The 15,103-nt window shown below is 52.9% G+C and overlaps 1 protein-coding gene across 1 annotated transcript in view; it reads right to left on the reverse strand.

The window, feature by feature from the left end:
* Positions 1 to 700: 700 nt before the first annotated feature.
* Positions 701 to 15,103, reverse strand: part of FAM83F (family with sequence similarity 83 member F) — a 29,374-nt gene continuing 14,971 nt past the window's right edge. Inside the window, exons 2-5 of the mRNA XM_011369083.1 lie at positions 9,246 to 9,413; positions 8,588 to 8,709; positions 6,928 to 7,622; positions 701 to 750 (exon numbers count right to left, since the gene is read on the reverse strand). Of these exons, the coding sequence (XP_011367385.1) occupies positions 701 to 750; positions 6,928 to 7,622; positions 8,588 to 8,709; positions 9,246 to 9,413 (1,035 nt within the window). The remainder of the gene's footprint in view (positions 751 to 6,927; positions 7,623 to 8,587; positions 8,710 to 9,245; positions 9,414 to 15,103) is intronic.

A 15,103-nucleotide genomic window follows, 5' to 3' on the forward strand; every position in this document is an offset into this window, starting at 1 on the left:
GCGCAGAGCGAGGGAAAGCAGACCTCAGCACGAGGGCTCTGGAAATGGCGGCATCCAATTCTGCCCCTGGCTCTGGCTCCCAGTGGGACATCTTCCCCTCATTCCAGTCAGTGTCTAGCGCAGGAGCCGGCAGGGACCAGGCCAGGAAGGCCACCGTAGCCAGCGTTCCAGCTCTCCTAGCATCTTCCACCTTGAGTTTTGAGGCTAGAGCAAGACTGCATCCTTGGCTCAGAGCCTTGTCCTCTTCCCTTTTATTCCATCAAACCTCTTGGGGGGACCAGAAGCACCAGGAAGCCCGAGGAAGGAGAAGGCGGGGGCGGGTGGGGCTGCCCTGGAGACCCTACCACATTAAGGTATAAAGATACGGGCTCACCCCCTCAGGGGCCCTGCAGGGCAAGGCTGGCCAGTGGAGGGAGGGAGTCAGGCATGAAGGAGAGCGGACGCTAGTCAAGCTTCCACTTCACGTAAACAAGGAGTGACCCCTGCCCGGCCACCGACGGTCTTGTGGAGGCGTGTGATTGTCTTGAGATGCTGTAGACCCTCACATCCCAGATTCAGGGGCCCTGAGGCCAGGATGGAGGCTGCTGGGCAGGAGGCCAGTAGGGATCCGATGTGCAAACTAGTATAGAGTTTGACCTGTGTTCTCCACAAGACATGACAGTGGGTCATCCACAGGTCCTGCCCACCGCTGGCCCGCAGCTCAGGAAATCACACAATTGCTGTTCTTGGCAGGACTGGGACTTGTTTTACCTGCAGAGACAAGGGACACAGGCAGGGAATGACGTAAGTGAAGTGCTCAGTGGACTTGCCTCCGGCCCCTCATGTGCACTGCCCACGCCTGCTGATCTGGAAACAGGTCAGTAGGGCACCCAGGCAAGCAAAAGGCAAGGTCCTCCTGTCCTGGCAGCCTCAGCAAGACGGGCACTAGTTGGGACATCGAGGGATCTGCCCTCCCCTGACCTCAGCGGGGTGTGGGGAGGGATCTAGACTCTAAAGCAACAACTGCAGTTAACGACTTAAAAGTCTTGCCAAGAGGCAGTTCACCTGTAGCTAACACCATATGCAGCCTCACAGTCTACAAAAGCACAACCACAGTCATCCTCACGGGTGGCCTCACTCTGAGTAGGTATCGTCAGCCCTGTGTTACAGCTGAGGACAGCGGGGCCACCAGCTCTTGGAGCCAGTCCGCATCAGAACCTGGTCTTCCAAATCCACTCACGGCTTCCTCTGCCATGCAGGCTGCCTAGGTTGGAAGAGGAGAAACTTGTGCCTCGGTAAGGTCCGTAGGCTCACTGAGAGCCAGGCAGCACGGCAGGGACCACAGGCTTAGAGAGGTGGTGTTACCGTCGAGGACGGAGGGAACACATTTCATTTAGAAGAAAGACGGGGGAGAGAACACTGTGTTCCCTCAGGCCAGAGACGCACAGTTCTCTTCCCGGGCCCTTTCCATCCATTTCCTCTCCCTTTACAATCCCTAGCAGAGGCCGGTGGCTCCTTTGGCTGGATTCCTGCTCTGGGGCTTATCTCGTGAAGGGGCGAGCCGCGAGGCAGACGCTGACACTCCTGGCCTGCCTGCGAGGTGTCAGCCATTGGATCCACAACCTCCTGGCGCCCTGGCTGCCTTTCTCCCAGGTGGAAGCTGCCGAGTTATTTCCTGCCCGTTCTTGATGCTCACACCACCTTCTCATATCACTTCAGCTGTGAATTTAATTAAGGTGGTGGCTGCCTCTTCTCCTGAGCCATTAGCTAGAGACATGAGGACAGGCCCCAGTGGGGCCCCTTCCCCCCTAACTGTCCTGCTCCATTCATTAACCGCGCCTTGGGACTTTCTGGGTCCAGCTGAGCTCCTTGGAGGCTGAGGTTAGAGGTTAGACCGTGCATGCCCCTTACAGAGGGCTCCGACAGTCAGGGAGCTCGGTCATCTTCCATGACAGTGCTGTGGCTGCCCCTGGAGCAGTGCTGAAGTGATCACATTGTGCTGTCCCACAGTCCCCTCACTGCTGCAATGGACATGACCATCCCTACTTCCTCCCCTTAGTGACTCGTCTTATTTGCTTGGCCAGCTGAGCAGACACCAAGTTTCTCCCCGGAGGCAACAGCGTTTTGGAGGCAGGAGGCAGGTAAGTGAAAGAAACCCTGGGTGCTGCGGCCGGGTCGCCAGGGGAGCCTGGTCCCCACGCCGCGCACGGCCCCGCTCCTTCCCGGGGAACGCTGCAATGCCGACTCGCACACTTGTTTGGTAGGGCTGGATGAAAGCCGAGAAATGGTTTGAAGGAACATTCTTTGTGTTTCCTCGTTCGTTCGGTGTACACGGATGGGGCGCCCACCACGTGCGGGTGTTTGGCAAAGCTGAGGCGAGGCAGATCCGCTCGGATTAATAGGGAAGCATCCATGAACAGCCAAAAATTTTTTTTTTATGAAGTATGCGTGGCATGGGTGTCCAGAGGAGGCTTATGAGGGAAAAGCAAACTGCGACGGGGAGACACACGGGAGTGAGACTAAAGCAGGGTGGGAAGCGGGAGGAGACAGCACAGAGTAACGGCCCGAGAAGGGACAAGGCCTGGTGAGGGGAGAGGTAGGCGGGGACACTTACATTCCCGGCCAAAGACCTACAGGGCTTCACATTTCCCTTTCTTAGAAGAATCCTCCCTGGATGTCCACTCTCTCGGGTCATTCGAGGCTCTGCTCAGATGCCCCTTGGTCCAAGAGGCCTCCTGATCACCTTTAGAAAAGGGTCATGGCCCTCGCCACTCTCACTCTGCAGGATGGTATTTACTCCACAGGGGCAAGGGCTCTGCTTGTTTTGTTCACTGCTGTACCAGGGACTGAGAACAGTGGCTGGCACAGGGCCGACTTTGCAGACACACACACACACACACACACACGTTTGTTGGATAAAATGAGCCGGCAGGCAGTGGCAAGCTACGCAAGGGTGTGCACCAACCCTAGCAACAATAGCAGCATCGCAGCATCAATAGATGTTGATTGGGTGACATATGTGCCCTCGCTCACCTCACTCACCCAGCTGTAACATAAGCCCCAAGAGAAACCAGGATGGTAGGGGGATGTGACATCTGTCAACAAGAACAAGCACGCCTGCCTCTTCTCTAGAGCCGAGTGGGATCAGTCCCTTGAAGGAGGCTCGCTCGGCTCCCCTCACCTATGCTATGTGACTGGGACCCCAGCTGGAAACGGTGTTCAGGCTTATCACACCAGACTGCAGCCTCCAGACACCAGCTGTGGGGCCTGACCCACACTCCTCAGGAGCGACAATGACTGCCTTGTCTAAGACAGATCTTGAGTAGACTTACCCTGCAACTGGGGGCTCACAGGTCCCTTATGGAGCTCTGAACCCCAGGAGCACATCCCCAACTTTCCGTCCTGGATAGGGACCCAGATTTGCAGGAGAGAGAGATCTGGGACCTCCAGCCCCCAGGGATGTCACAGGCAAGCCTAAAGTCCAGGAGCACAGCAGCCACATCACTGGAAGCCAGACCACATTAGTGGCCACCATGGTGTCTTGTCCAAGCACAAATCGGGGGAACCCAGGAGAGTTCTAGAAAGGTGACTGCCGCTGGAGTCACCTCAAAGAACCCAGGGAAAAACAGCATGGGCCCAGAGGACCTTGGAAGGCAGTGACCACTCTCCTCACCCTCTCTGCTGGTGGGACACCAAGGGGAGAGTCGGTCCATAAAAATGTAGGGAAACGGGGCCAACCCTGCCTTTCGGGGACAGCCACAGTGCTTTGCGCAAGGCCCCGGGGGCGGGCGGGGGGGCGGCGGGGGGAGGCCGGCAGGAGACTGTGCTGCCCTTTTCTCACTGTGTGACCAGGGACACAGGGGCTCACCTCTTGTCTGTGAAATGATGCCATCAGGCAGGGAGCTGTGAGTTCTGTGTGGAAGCACTTAGCACCGTGCGTACCCAGCACAGGCCAGGGGCTCGAAAGCCTGTGCCTTTCTTCCTTCTCCTCACCGCATTCAGAGTGTTGGCCATTTCTCAGTGATTTCCCTGGGGGAGCTGGGTGGGGCTTCAAGACATTACCTGGACCCTCCTACCAGCCCTGAGGGCAGGGCCTTGTCTGAGTGTCACAGTAATCTGTGGCTTCAGGGACCCCTACATGGAAAACACTGGGGCACTTGTTTAAAATGCACATCCTTGAGCACAGCCCAGTGGCACAGACTCCCCGCTGCATTTTAACAAGACTCTCCAGTGACCTCTGTTCCGGAGGTTGAGATCTCTGCCCCAGACGGCCTGTCTCAAGCTACTGGACGGATGCTCTGCCCAGGTGCTGAGGTCTCAGCCCAGAGAGAAACCAGCAGGAAAAGGCGCTTGGCTTCTGCCAGTAGAGGGGGCCATGAGCCTTCAAACCGCCAGGCGGCCCAGCAGCTCGCTGGATCCCAGACCTAAAGGAAGGGATTTCTGAAAGCTCTCAGGAAGACCGCGCTCGGGTTTGCAAAAATTTGCATGCTGTTTGACAGCTATATACTTCTTATCAAGCAATTTTACAGGCTGTCAGCGCTTAGCTTTTCTATTTCTCTCTCTTTCGCCCACCCTGTCATCAGCCTAGGCTCTCCCTTGACAAGAAGGCAGCAGAGACAGAAAGGCCAGAGTCAGAATCGGAGCGTGAAGGGACCTCGGAATCTCTCATGGCTCAGCCCTCTTTTTCTCAACCAGGAAACAGCCTGGGGAGGCAGAAGGGTGTGTCCGTGTAGTGAGGAGCAAGGTACCGGGAGCTGAGACCCCTGGATGCCTGTTCTGATGATGGTCTGAACCTTCGCTGCGGGATGGGGAGCCTTTCTCTGGATGACGGGGCCCTCAGGCAGCAGCAAAGTCATTTCCTCCCAGGTGACAGCACTAGGGTTAGTAGTGCCAGCCTTGGGGGCCTCTGTGCTGGCAGGAGCCTGACCCTCTGGCACACAGAGTCCTAGTGACCCGGAGGAAGCACTAAGGCCACTCAGCTGGAGGCCACTAGAAAAGGCCCTTGGGGAGAGGAGTTCCTGCTCCTTGCCCTGCCTTTGAGGGAGGAAAGCAGCAGGGAGAGAAAGGTCTCCTTGAGGACTTGAATTTCAGGCCCTCGGGTACTGGGTGCCCACTCAGGTGGGCAGAGGCAGTGCTGGACGAGGCCGCTGCTTCTTCTGAAGCTTGGAGAGGAACAGGGTGATCTCATTGGGCACCCCTTGCACCTTCTGACTTTATGTGACTCTCGAGTTCGCTCTCCTCTCTCCCTCTCTCTCGGGGGGCCGCGTGCTTGGGAGAGGGGTTTCCGCAGGGCACAGTCGGGTTTGCTTGGTGGGCTCCTGGGCGCTATGTGCAAACACTCAGTGGCAGCAACTGTCCAAGTGGTCCAAGCAGGGGAACTGGATGCTGAGAGACTCACGGAAGGCAGCAGGAAGGGACAAGACAAAGGGCCTTTTGTTTCTATGGAAACAGCACCTCAGGGTGAGGGGCTGAAGAAAGAGAAAGCTCCCACTTCACCTCCATCAGAACCTGGGAAATGGCACCCTTCGTGGTTGGGCTCACCCCTCCCCCTCCCTCCACTGCCAGGTGTTCTCCATGGCAACCCTCCCTCCAAACGAGAGGTACAGAGCTGCATCTGGTGTTGGGGTGCCAGGGAGCCCAGGGGGAATAAGACAGGGCCAGCCGCTCTTCCCTGACAGGACACAGGTTTGAGTCCTGGCTCCAGTACCACTTACTGTGCCAGGAGACCACTAAATTCACCTTCCTGAGCTTCCACCTGCCACCACAGAGGTCGTTGTGAGGGCCCAGGGGAGAGAAAGCTCTGCGTGAAGGACCTGGCACGTGGAGGTGCTCAGTAAATGCTTCCTGGCCTGACAGAGGCACGGCACTCGGGCTTCTGCTATGCCCAGGTTCACGGGGACTCCGAGGCCCGTCCTCACTTTTAGGAGCACAGACCGAGTGTGTCAGGCTCTGCATTCGGGCTGTGGACTCAGTGGAGGTGAAGACGGTTATGATCCCCACACTCAAGCCGCTCCCCATCAGGTCAAAGCTGGGGCTGTGGGGGTTGTGGGGGGTCCTGGAAGTGCTCAGGCTGCCTGGGGGCAGGCCCTCAGGTCCCGCCATCACTAACTGGCCAGGGAGGGAGCCCAGGCTCACTGCTGCCAAGCCCCACAGCCACAGAGGGAAAAATCCCAACACGGACATCCTTTGGACTCAGAAATGCTGACATGAGAAAAGGCACCGGCAGGAGCCCTGGCTGTCACCGCCAGCCTCCAGAAAGGCCGCGCTGGAGGCTGCTCCAGAGAAAGAGATGAAGGCCAGGACCTCTAGGGGATCCCAGAGAGACAGCTAGAAAGATAACACCATCAGGAACAAGCTCTCCCAGAGGTAAGCAGCACGGCAAACACCACTTATCAAATAAACACAGGGAGGAACCAAGGCAAACTGTTCACAACAGACACGAGGAAAGTGGGTCAGGGCCTTGGTGGGGCACAGGTGAGGGTGGGGTGTGTTCGACCACGTTGGATCCCGACAAGGAACAAGCTCTGCGAGAACGGGCCCTATTCTCAGGGGCAGGGGTCGAGCCTGAGCCCCGCCCCTCGGCTGCACCGTGCCTCTGATTCTTCATTTGCGAAGGGGACACTTTCTAAGACTGTAGTAGCAGTAATGTCAGCTCTGGACTGCTCCACACCTAGCTCTGCTCTGAGCAACTTAGCCCCTCAGAACAGCTGGGTGAGGCAGCCATTATTCTCCCCTTCCAGAGAACAGAAAAGGGAAACTCAGAGCTGCGCTGCCTGGCCGAAGGCCACGAAGCAGACGCGCCAGAGCAGACTGGGCACTGAGAACCGCCTGACCCCAGGGCTCTGCTCTCGCCAGGCCAGCAAGCTGCCTTTCTGCAGATATGAGGCAACGCTTTTCCATCTGGCCCAGCGGCCTGGGGAGCCCTGGGCCCGAGGTGGGAGGACTCACCTGAGATGTTGGCACTGGAGCCGTCGTTGAGCCTCTTCCCCGCCGTAAAGTCCACTTCGGCAGAGGTCTCGGTGGCGAGGGAGCTGGCCACGCCGTTGGACGCTGCAGGCCTCTTGGCCCGTCGGCTGCTGCTGAAGAACTTCCTGCTGAAGCGCTTGCCTTCCTTGGCGGCGGCGGCCTCCCCGTTGGCAGCTTCTCCCTTGCCATTTCGGACAAGTGCCTCTCGGGGCTTCAGGTCCATGTGCAGGTGAGAGACCACCTTGCCACCCTTCCGACTCAGCTCTCCCAGGGGCACGGGCTCCACGGGGGGCAGCATCTGCTCCAGCGTGACCAGGTCATGCAGGAAGCTCTCCAGGCGCCGGGCTGACTCGCCACCTCCGCTACCTTCCTCCTGTCCGCCTGGGCTGCCGCCAGCCTCTCGTTGCTGCCGGGCGGCCCAGCGCATCAGCTCTCCCGGCGGGTGGCGGCTGCCGGACACCAGGGCATATTTGGGGTTGATGAGCTTCCGCGCCACGGTGGAGGAGTAGTTGAGGCCGAGCCTGCCTGCGCCTCCAGCCAGGCCGAGCTGCTGGTACAAGTTCACCTCCTCGGAGATGGCGTACAGCTCCCGGAACTCCACGTCGAAGGGCTCCACGTTCTGCCCTGTCAGGAGGAGCAGAAGGTTCCTGTCTATATAGGAGGAACTCCAGGTGAACCTGGGAACACAGGGACAGAAAAGCAAGACACATGTGCCCAAGCTGGTGGCCTTGTCCTGCCAGCAGCCCTTTGGCAAGCCCATCTCAACACCCCACCGCCCCCGCCTCAGCCTGATCCACCACCGAGGCCGGACTCCTTGCTGCCCGGCCTTTGAGCTGGGGTGCTGTCCCTCCACTGAGCCAATCTCCCTTCTTCCCAGGTCTTGACCTTGAATGCAGAAAGCAGGCAGTGGGTGCAAGGCAAGCGTGTGAGAAGTCGGACCTGGATTCAAACCGAGTTTCCGCCCCGTGTGCCGTGTAAAAAGGGGCTCACAGGGCTGTCTTGAGGCTCAAGTGAAATAACATGTACAAAACATTTAGCTGAGTAGCTGGCACGACACACACATATAATAAATAGTTACTGTAGCTGCTACTATTGTTAATATCAATCCATTCCTTACAGGCTCTTCTCTGAATTTTTAGAGCACTTAGTGTCTACAAAACCCCATACTTTAACCACGTAAGAGTATGCCATTTATTGTGTTAGGTGCCCGGGTCTCTTTTCCGCACCTAGGGCAGATGCTGAACAGATACATATCATGTTCCTGGTAATTTACTTCTGAATCGGGATGCAGGAGGCATTCCTTCCAGGCCGCACCCTAATATTTCTTTCCCAGATCTGATACATTCTGCTTCCTGCCTGTCCCGCCTAACAACTATCCTCAACGTGCAACCATTTGCTGTGGACCACGGAAGGCAGGCTGCACTTAACGTCCGGTAAGAATTGACCCTGTTTCTGGAAGGATCCGGTAGCTACAAAGTTTGAGGAAAGGGACGGGCCAAGAGGCTCTTCTTTGTTATTGGATCAGACATGGCCTCTTAAACTCACAACCACAGAGGCTCCCGTCCCGCACGTTCCTGACCATGAACGCTTGTGATCATGAATAAAGGCCTCCCAGGCCCCACGCAGACCCGGTCCAACTCACCTGTAAGATCCAGTAGCTACTTTTTCACCATCTACCATTAAGAACTTTGAGGACAGAGTCCCCTTGATCTTCCCCATGGGCATGTAGAAGCCAACGCCCGTCACAGAGCGGACACGGATGTTCTGTTGAGAAGAGAAAGGCGCTATCACTCAGGTTTGGGCCCACAGGGCTCTGAGCTACGTCTTTGATTGGGCAGAGGAGCCCTCTCGTCCGTGAGACCTAAGGGCCTGCTGGCTCCTGTTGGCACCAGACTCTGCCTCCTGCTGCCTGACAAGTGGAACTCCATTTAGAGAGCTGGAAGAAGTCGGCAGATATTGCTTTGGGTGTGGATAAGCTCAGAGTGGTTCCTGCCTGCTCCCAAATCTCCCTAGAGGAGAAGCACAGCCCTAGCTCTGACCCTGACAGTGACTGCAGGGTCAGAGCGCACCCCAGGACTGGGCCAGAGCTGACACCTTAGCCTCAGCAGCCTTCGGATAAAATTTAAGCCGGGTGTGTAATTCAGAGTTATCAGGTCAGGAGGCAAGGTTTCAGACAAAAGGCAAGGGGTTGAGATCTTGTTCGCCTGAGCCCCTGAACTGGGGAGGAGGCAGAGAAAGGGGCAGAGGCAGTCCCTGTCTCATCTCCTGCTACCCCTACCCCCGCCGGTGGTATAATTTACCCGAATACGAAAGTCAGTAAGTTCCAGGCCCCAACACATCTCCAGGAAATACTTCACGCCCTCCTCGTCCAAGATGATGTACACGGGGACCCGGCGCTTAGAGGCGGCATCCACAATGTCTTGGAAGATATCTCCATCGGTGAAGAGGTCCATGACCACAGCAATGACCTGGACGGAGAAGGGCACTGGTGAGGCCCATGGTGACGACACACCTATAGAGACATATCTCAGCCCAGAGAGGACTAAGAGTCAAAAACCCCATCTGCACCTCCCCTGGATTCTCCATATCCACACCCGTCCCTGAGCACAGCTGAGCCCAGCAGAGACGGGCTTTCTGCTCTGGGAACCTAGGAACCATGCCTGACAACCCCTCCCCCCGCCCCAGGATCTTGCAGCAGCTTTTCAGAAGCCTATCAGGGCAGATCTAGGAGGCCGAAGACAGCTGGTCCTGGTGCCCTGGAAGACAAGCAGGCTTAAGAAGATATGATCACTGAGAGGTGAGGAATGGACTCACTTCCGCAAGTCTTAGATCTGTTCAGACACCACTTTCTCGGCAGGTGCTTTGATCTCCCTGCAGCTTTCCTAAGGGCAAAGCTAAGGGCAAAGCCTTGTGCTTCCAGAAGTGAGGATGTGGACGGAGTGATTATCTGTGCTGGACGGAAGGCTTCTGCAGCCCGACACAGATCTGCCTTTCTGACCTTAGCTTCCTGCATTTTTCCACACAAACCTTCCTCCACTCCAGTGTAAGAGTTTTTTGTTGGCCCCAAGCAACGTGCCGCTGATGCAAAGGAGAAGGCATGCTTTGAGGTGAGAGAGATCTGGTTATAATCGCTTTCCATTTATGTGACCTTAGGCAAGTCACTTAATCTCAATGAGCCTCCAGTGTCCTTATCTGTAAAGTGGAGATAACCTACACTTTTCAGGATTAGAGATAATGCCTGAGGAGCATGAACACAATGTCTGGTATGGAACGAGTCTTCAGTAAATGGTGGCTGCTGTGTGGTTGAGGGCATCTGCTTGTCATCTTAACTGAAAGCCCAAACCCCGAAGTCAAGCAGACCAGGCCTGGGGCACCAAGCCACCGCTGACTCATCAGAGCCCCAGTTTCCTTGGCAGCAAAATAGAGCTAATAGTAGCACCTATCTCAAAGGGCTGCTGTGAGGACTTAGAGAGATAAACTGTGAAAGCACTTAGCACAGTGCCTGGCAAATGGTAAGCTCAGTTAAGTGGTACCCTCCATCATAACCGCCATCATCATCGTCATCACCTTCAGGCATGAGCCCTACTACTCATTACTCCTGCCTCTAAAGAACCCTCCCTCCTAACGCCATTTACACAATATTATATAAAGCTCTTCTTAGCTCCTACATTTAATACTCAATCATTCATACAAGTAACATTTACTGAGAACCCAGGCAGAGGGAGAATCTGAAGACAAATAAACTATAATCCTTAACTTCAAGGGATTAATCCAGTTGGACAACACATTTGCACAAAATAACTAAGACACAAGGTAAAATGAGATAAATGCCTTAAGAGATGTACAAATGACATGTGATGTGAGTTCAGGGGTGGTGAGGCGAAGGAAGGAAGGATGGAGGGAGAGAGATTACTTCCAGCCAGGGGAGAACAAGGGAGGCTTCAGCGAGGAAGCCGAAACCTGAAGAATGGGCAGCCTGGGCACTGTGAGAAATGGGCGGAGAAGAAAATCGAGAGCAAGAAAGTGGGCAGAGCTGCTGTGCATGGGTGTGCAGGGTGTGCCCTGCACATGGGCGCTGAGGGGGTGAGTGGGAACTGGGCCGGCCTGAGGAAGGCACGCCTTTTTCTAAACTGCACACAGGTGCTACAGGGGCTAGCAGGGGCCTAGGAGGTGGGCGTTTCAGGCAAAGAGCACGGCACGAACAATGGCACTCAGGACAGGGACTGACATGCGCCATTGACATGTTTAATGGGCCTCGCTTTGTTCCGCGTGCTTTAGGTAAATTTTCTAATTTGATCCTTACAATGAAGAGGGTTGTTATTCTCATTTTACAGATGAGGAAGTAAGGGCAAAGGGGCAATGTCATGTGTCCGAGGGTCATGTGTCCGAGGTCGCGTGGCATGCAAGAGAGCGGGGATTTGAACTCGGGTCCGTCTGACTCCAGAGTTTTCATTTCACTGCATCATGCTGGCTACACACAATCTGACAGAGGCTGGGACAGCTGGTCATGTATTTTGGAAATATCAAATAAAAATCTTACTTTTTAAAAAGACTAGACAAGATAGACAAACTTCTAGCGAGAATGTCAAAAACAGAAGAGGTGGAAATAAAATACTGAGTGAAAGGAGAAATAACTAGGCATCTTTTAAAGAAATTCTTACGATTTAAGAAATAGTAAAAATGGTAAAAAGAATATTAGGACCATTGATACACTGATGAATTTGAAAATTCATCAGTGGGTAAGTCATTAAAAGTGAATTAAACATAATATAGCACAATCAAGTAAGGCTTATCCTAGAAATGTAAGAATGATTCAACATCAAAAATGTATCATTTTAATTTATAACATTTATGGTGTCAAGTGGAAATCATATATTATCTTCATAGGTTTTTAAAAGTACTTGATAACACCAGATCCCTATTTGTGATTAAAATTCTCAAAAAACTAGGAATAGAAGGAACCTTCCTTAACTTGATAAAGGCTATTTACTAAAAACCCACCTGAAGTACACTTAAGAGAAACTTTTGAAGCCTCGAGCAAGTCAAAAATACTATCACAACTGCTGTTCGACAGTGTTGGAGGTCCTGACTAATGCAATATGACAAGAAAAGAAACAAGACATAGAAGGGTTAGAAGAGACAAAACTATCAGTATTTAGAGATGATATTTTTATAGAAAACCCAGTAGAATGCAGGGAAAAACTATTAGAATTAATAGAAGAATTCGGCAAGATTGCCAGATACAAGAAAAACTTACAAAAACCAACAGCATTCTTCTATTACAGCTATAATCGGCTAAAAAACGGAAAATAAGATCCATTCAAAATTGCTACTTAAGCTTGTAGTATTTAGGAACTGATACCTTTATGGAGAAAATTATAAAAGTCTGTTAAAAGACCTTTTAAAATAGGTGAATAAATGAAAAATCATGTTCATGGATAATGTGATTTAATATTTAAAAAATCCTATTCTCCCCATATTAATAAGATTCAATACAATTCCAATGAAAGTTCAGTAAATTTTTTGGAGGAACTCAAATACTTCTAAGATGTGAGGAAGAATAAAGATCCACAGAAGCTAAGTCAGTTTTGAAAAAGCATAGCTAAACGGAGACATTTGTCCTACCAGACAGTAGTAAGACACACCACAGAGCTATAGTAATAAGAACCGTGGCACTGTGGTACGAAGGGACTGACAAATAGAGAAAACAGAAACGTATGTACCTACACACAATCTGACAGAGGCGGAAACGCAATTCAGTGGAGAAAGGCTGCTGTTTAGTAGATGCTATTGGGACAATTGGCTTAGAGAAAAATAATGTGGATCACTACATCACACCATATATAAAGGTGAATTTCAGGTAGGCTAAATACCTACATGTGAAAGATAAAACTAATAAAGGAATGGATGAAATGTAGGAAAATATCTTCATGACCTAAGACAGAATTTCTTAAGATTCCAAAAGCACAAATCATAAGGCAAATAAAAAACTTGTAAAAGATGCTTTTGACAGATTAGGGATTTTTTGTTCAAGGAAAGAAGCCATAGACAAAAGTAACTGATGCGTGATAGGGAGAAGATATCTTCAGTGTCTACAACCGAAAGGAATTAATAATAAACAAGGGATCCCTGCAAATTGGCAAGAAAAAAGACAGAAAGCCAATCAGAAAAATGGGCAAAGGATATGAGCAGGAAATTCTTAGAGGAGATACCTGAACGTCTAATGAGTATATAAAGAGAAGCAGACTTCATTAACAATCAGAAAAATTCAAATTAAAGCAAGGAAATGAAAAGGCTGCTGGTGGCAGGGAACACGGGGGTGGGGGTGGGGAAGCTCTTCCTCAGAGGGAGGGGCACGGCTCAGTGGATTTAAGGGTGTGTATAACCACAGTGGGTGACGCCACTCTTGGCTGTGCACCCAGAGGGAGCCTCTTGGGATGTTTGCACGGGTGTGTAAAGGGGGCAGGAACAAAGGCATTCACTGCGGGTTCTTTTAGCATAGCAAAGAGTTGGACACGACTTAATGTCCACCTCTAGAAAAATGGGCATGGACAATGTGAGGAATGTACACGACAGAGTGGTGGACAGCAGCGACGAACTAGTTCCGCGTGCGGAGCTTGGATGGTTCCTCTAAAAATGGATAGTTTGATTCAAAATATTAAAGGGTGAGATCTACAACCTAATACCATTATGGAAATAAAAACGAACTACACAGAATAACACTGCATTTTTTTTTTTTTTTTTAAGGATACAGACATGTCCAAGGACATATGTCGAATACATTTGGGTGGCTGCTTATAGAAGGAGAAAAGAGAAAGTAAAATAAGAGGGGCCTTCCGCGGATTGATGGTGGCCGTGGACCATGAACCTCAGGTTCATGTTCAGATCTGTACTTGAGGTTCAAAGCAAACAAAGAAACAAACGGTTTTCCTGGAACAGTTGGGGCTAGGTACAAGGAAGGTGTGACTGGGTTGGGGACAGATCTCAGAGGGTTTTAACGTGACACTTCAGGCCTCATCCCCTCAGAACTCGGCTTCCCAGGGTCTCGTGGGGCTCCTGATGCCTTATCTCCCAAGTGCTGTCTGAGGCCAGAGTCTGTGGTTTGCCCATTTCCAAACTCTCCACAGCCACCAGCTTAGAGTCGACTCTCACTGGATGGACCCCTGAGGATTGACTGCCTGACCAGCTCACAGAGGTGATTCTGGATTCACACCCTTGCTTTTGCTTTGTGATTGAAAGAGCAAGCAGGGAGCCGGCCGCCCTGCCCCCACCTGAGAAGGATGTGATCTTAGATCTCAAACTGGAGGGAGCCAGGAGTCCTGAGGGCCCCCAGGGCCAAGGCTCTCAGGAGGCTCGCTCTGTGGCACCCCTGGATGCGAGCCAGCCATCTCTGTCACTACCAATTAAACAATGAAATATCTGTAGTAGGAAAAAAATATCAATTGCTCGCTGACTCCTGCAATCTCGTGGCGGAGGAGAAGTGATAATTACTCTGCGCTCTGGTCTCCGCTCTGGTCTCCGAGGGCCCAGCTTGACAGCCGGCTCCCCACTCGCTCTGCTCGGGTGTTTAATGCGCCCCTGAACCTCCGCGACGAAACCAGCTTCAAGACTCCCGGGGCCAGTGGGTAATCGCTTTTTAAAAGAAGGACGGCACAGGCGTGGAACCCGGGGAGGCGGACTCGGTCAGGAGAGCACAGGCACCCCCTCCTCCCGGCAGGCTCCCCGCGTCCTTTACCCAGTTACCCACTGATACGCGGCACCGCGGAGAGAGGTTAATTCGAGGCGGCAGGAGTTTTCAGAAGCTGTCGCAGGCGCTGGCAAAGAGGCTCTGAAGCTGCAGTAGTCCTCGCGTGTTTGCTTAGCTTCACATCTCCTGCTTTGATATCCTGCCCCAGCGGGGGGCGGGGAGGGTGGGCTAGGGAGACTCCGAACTCCCCTCCCGCCGTCATTCACCTCTAATTAAACTGCCGGCTTTGCGGAGTCTTTCTCCACTCCTTGATCACCATTCGATTTCAGAAATGAGGAAAAGAACGGCTCCTTGCCCGCACACTCCACGGCAGCTCTGCCCAAGACAACCTAGACTGGCACCCCCGGCGTGTGTGGATGACCCCACCTAGCTGGATGCTCAGCCCCCTCCACAGTCAACATCCTCTCAATC

Source organism: Pteropus vampyrus, unplaced genomic scaffold, assembly GCF_000151845.1.
Source record: "Pteropus vampyrus isolate Shadow unplaced genomic scaffold, Pvam_2.0 Scaffold145, whole genome shotgun sequence".
NCBI lineage: Eukaryota > Metazoa > Chordata > Mammalia > Chiroptera > Pteropodidae > Pteropus > Pteropus vampyrus.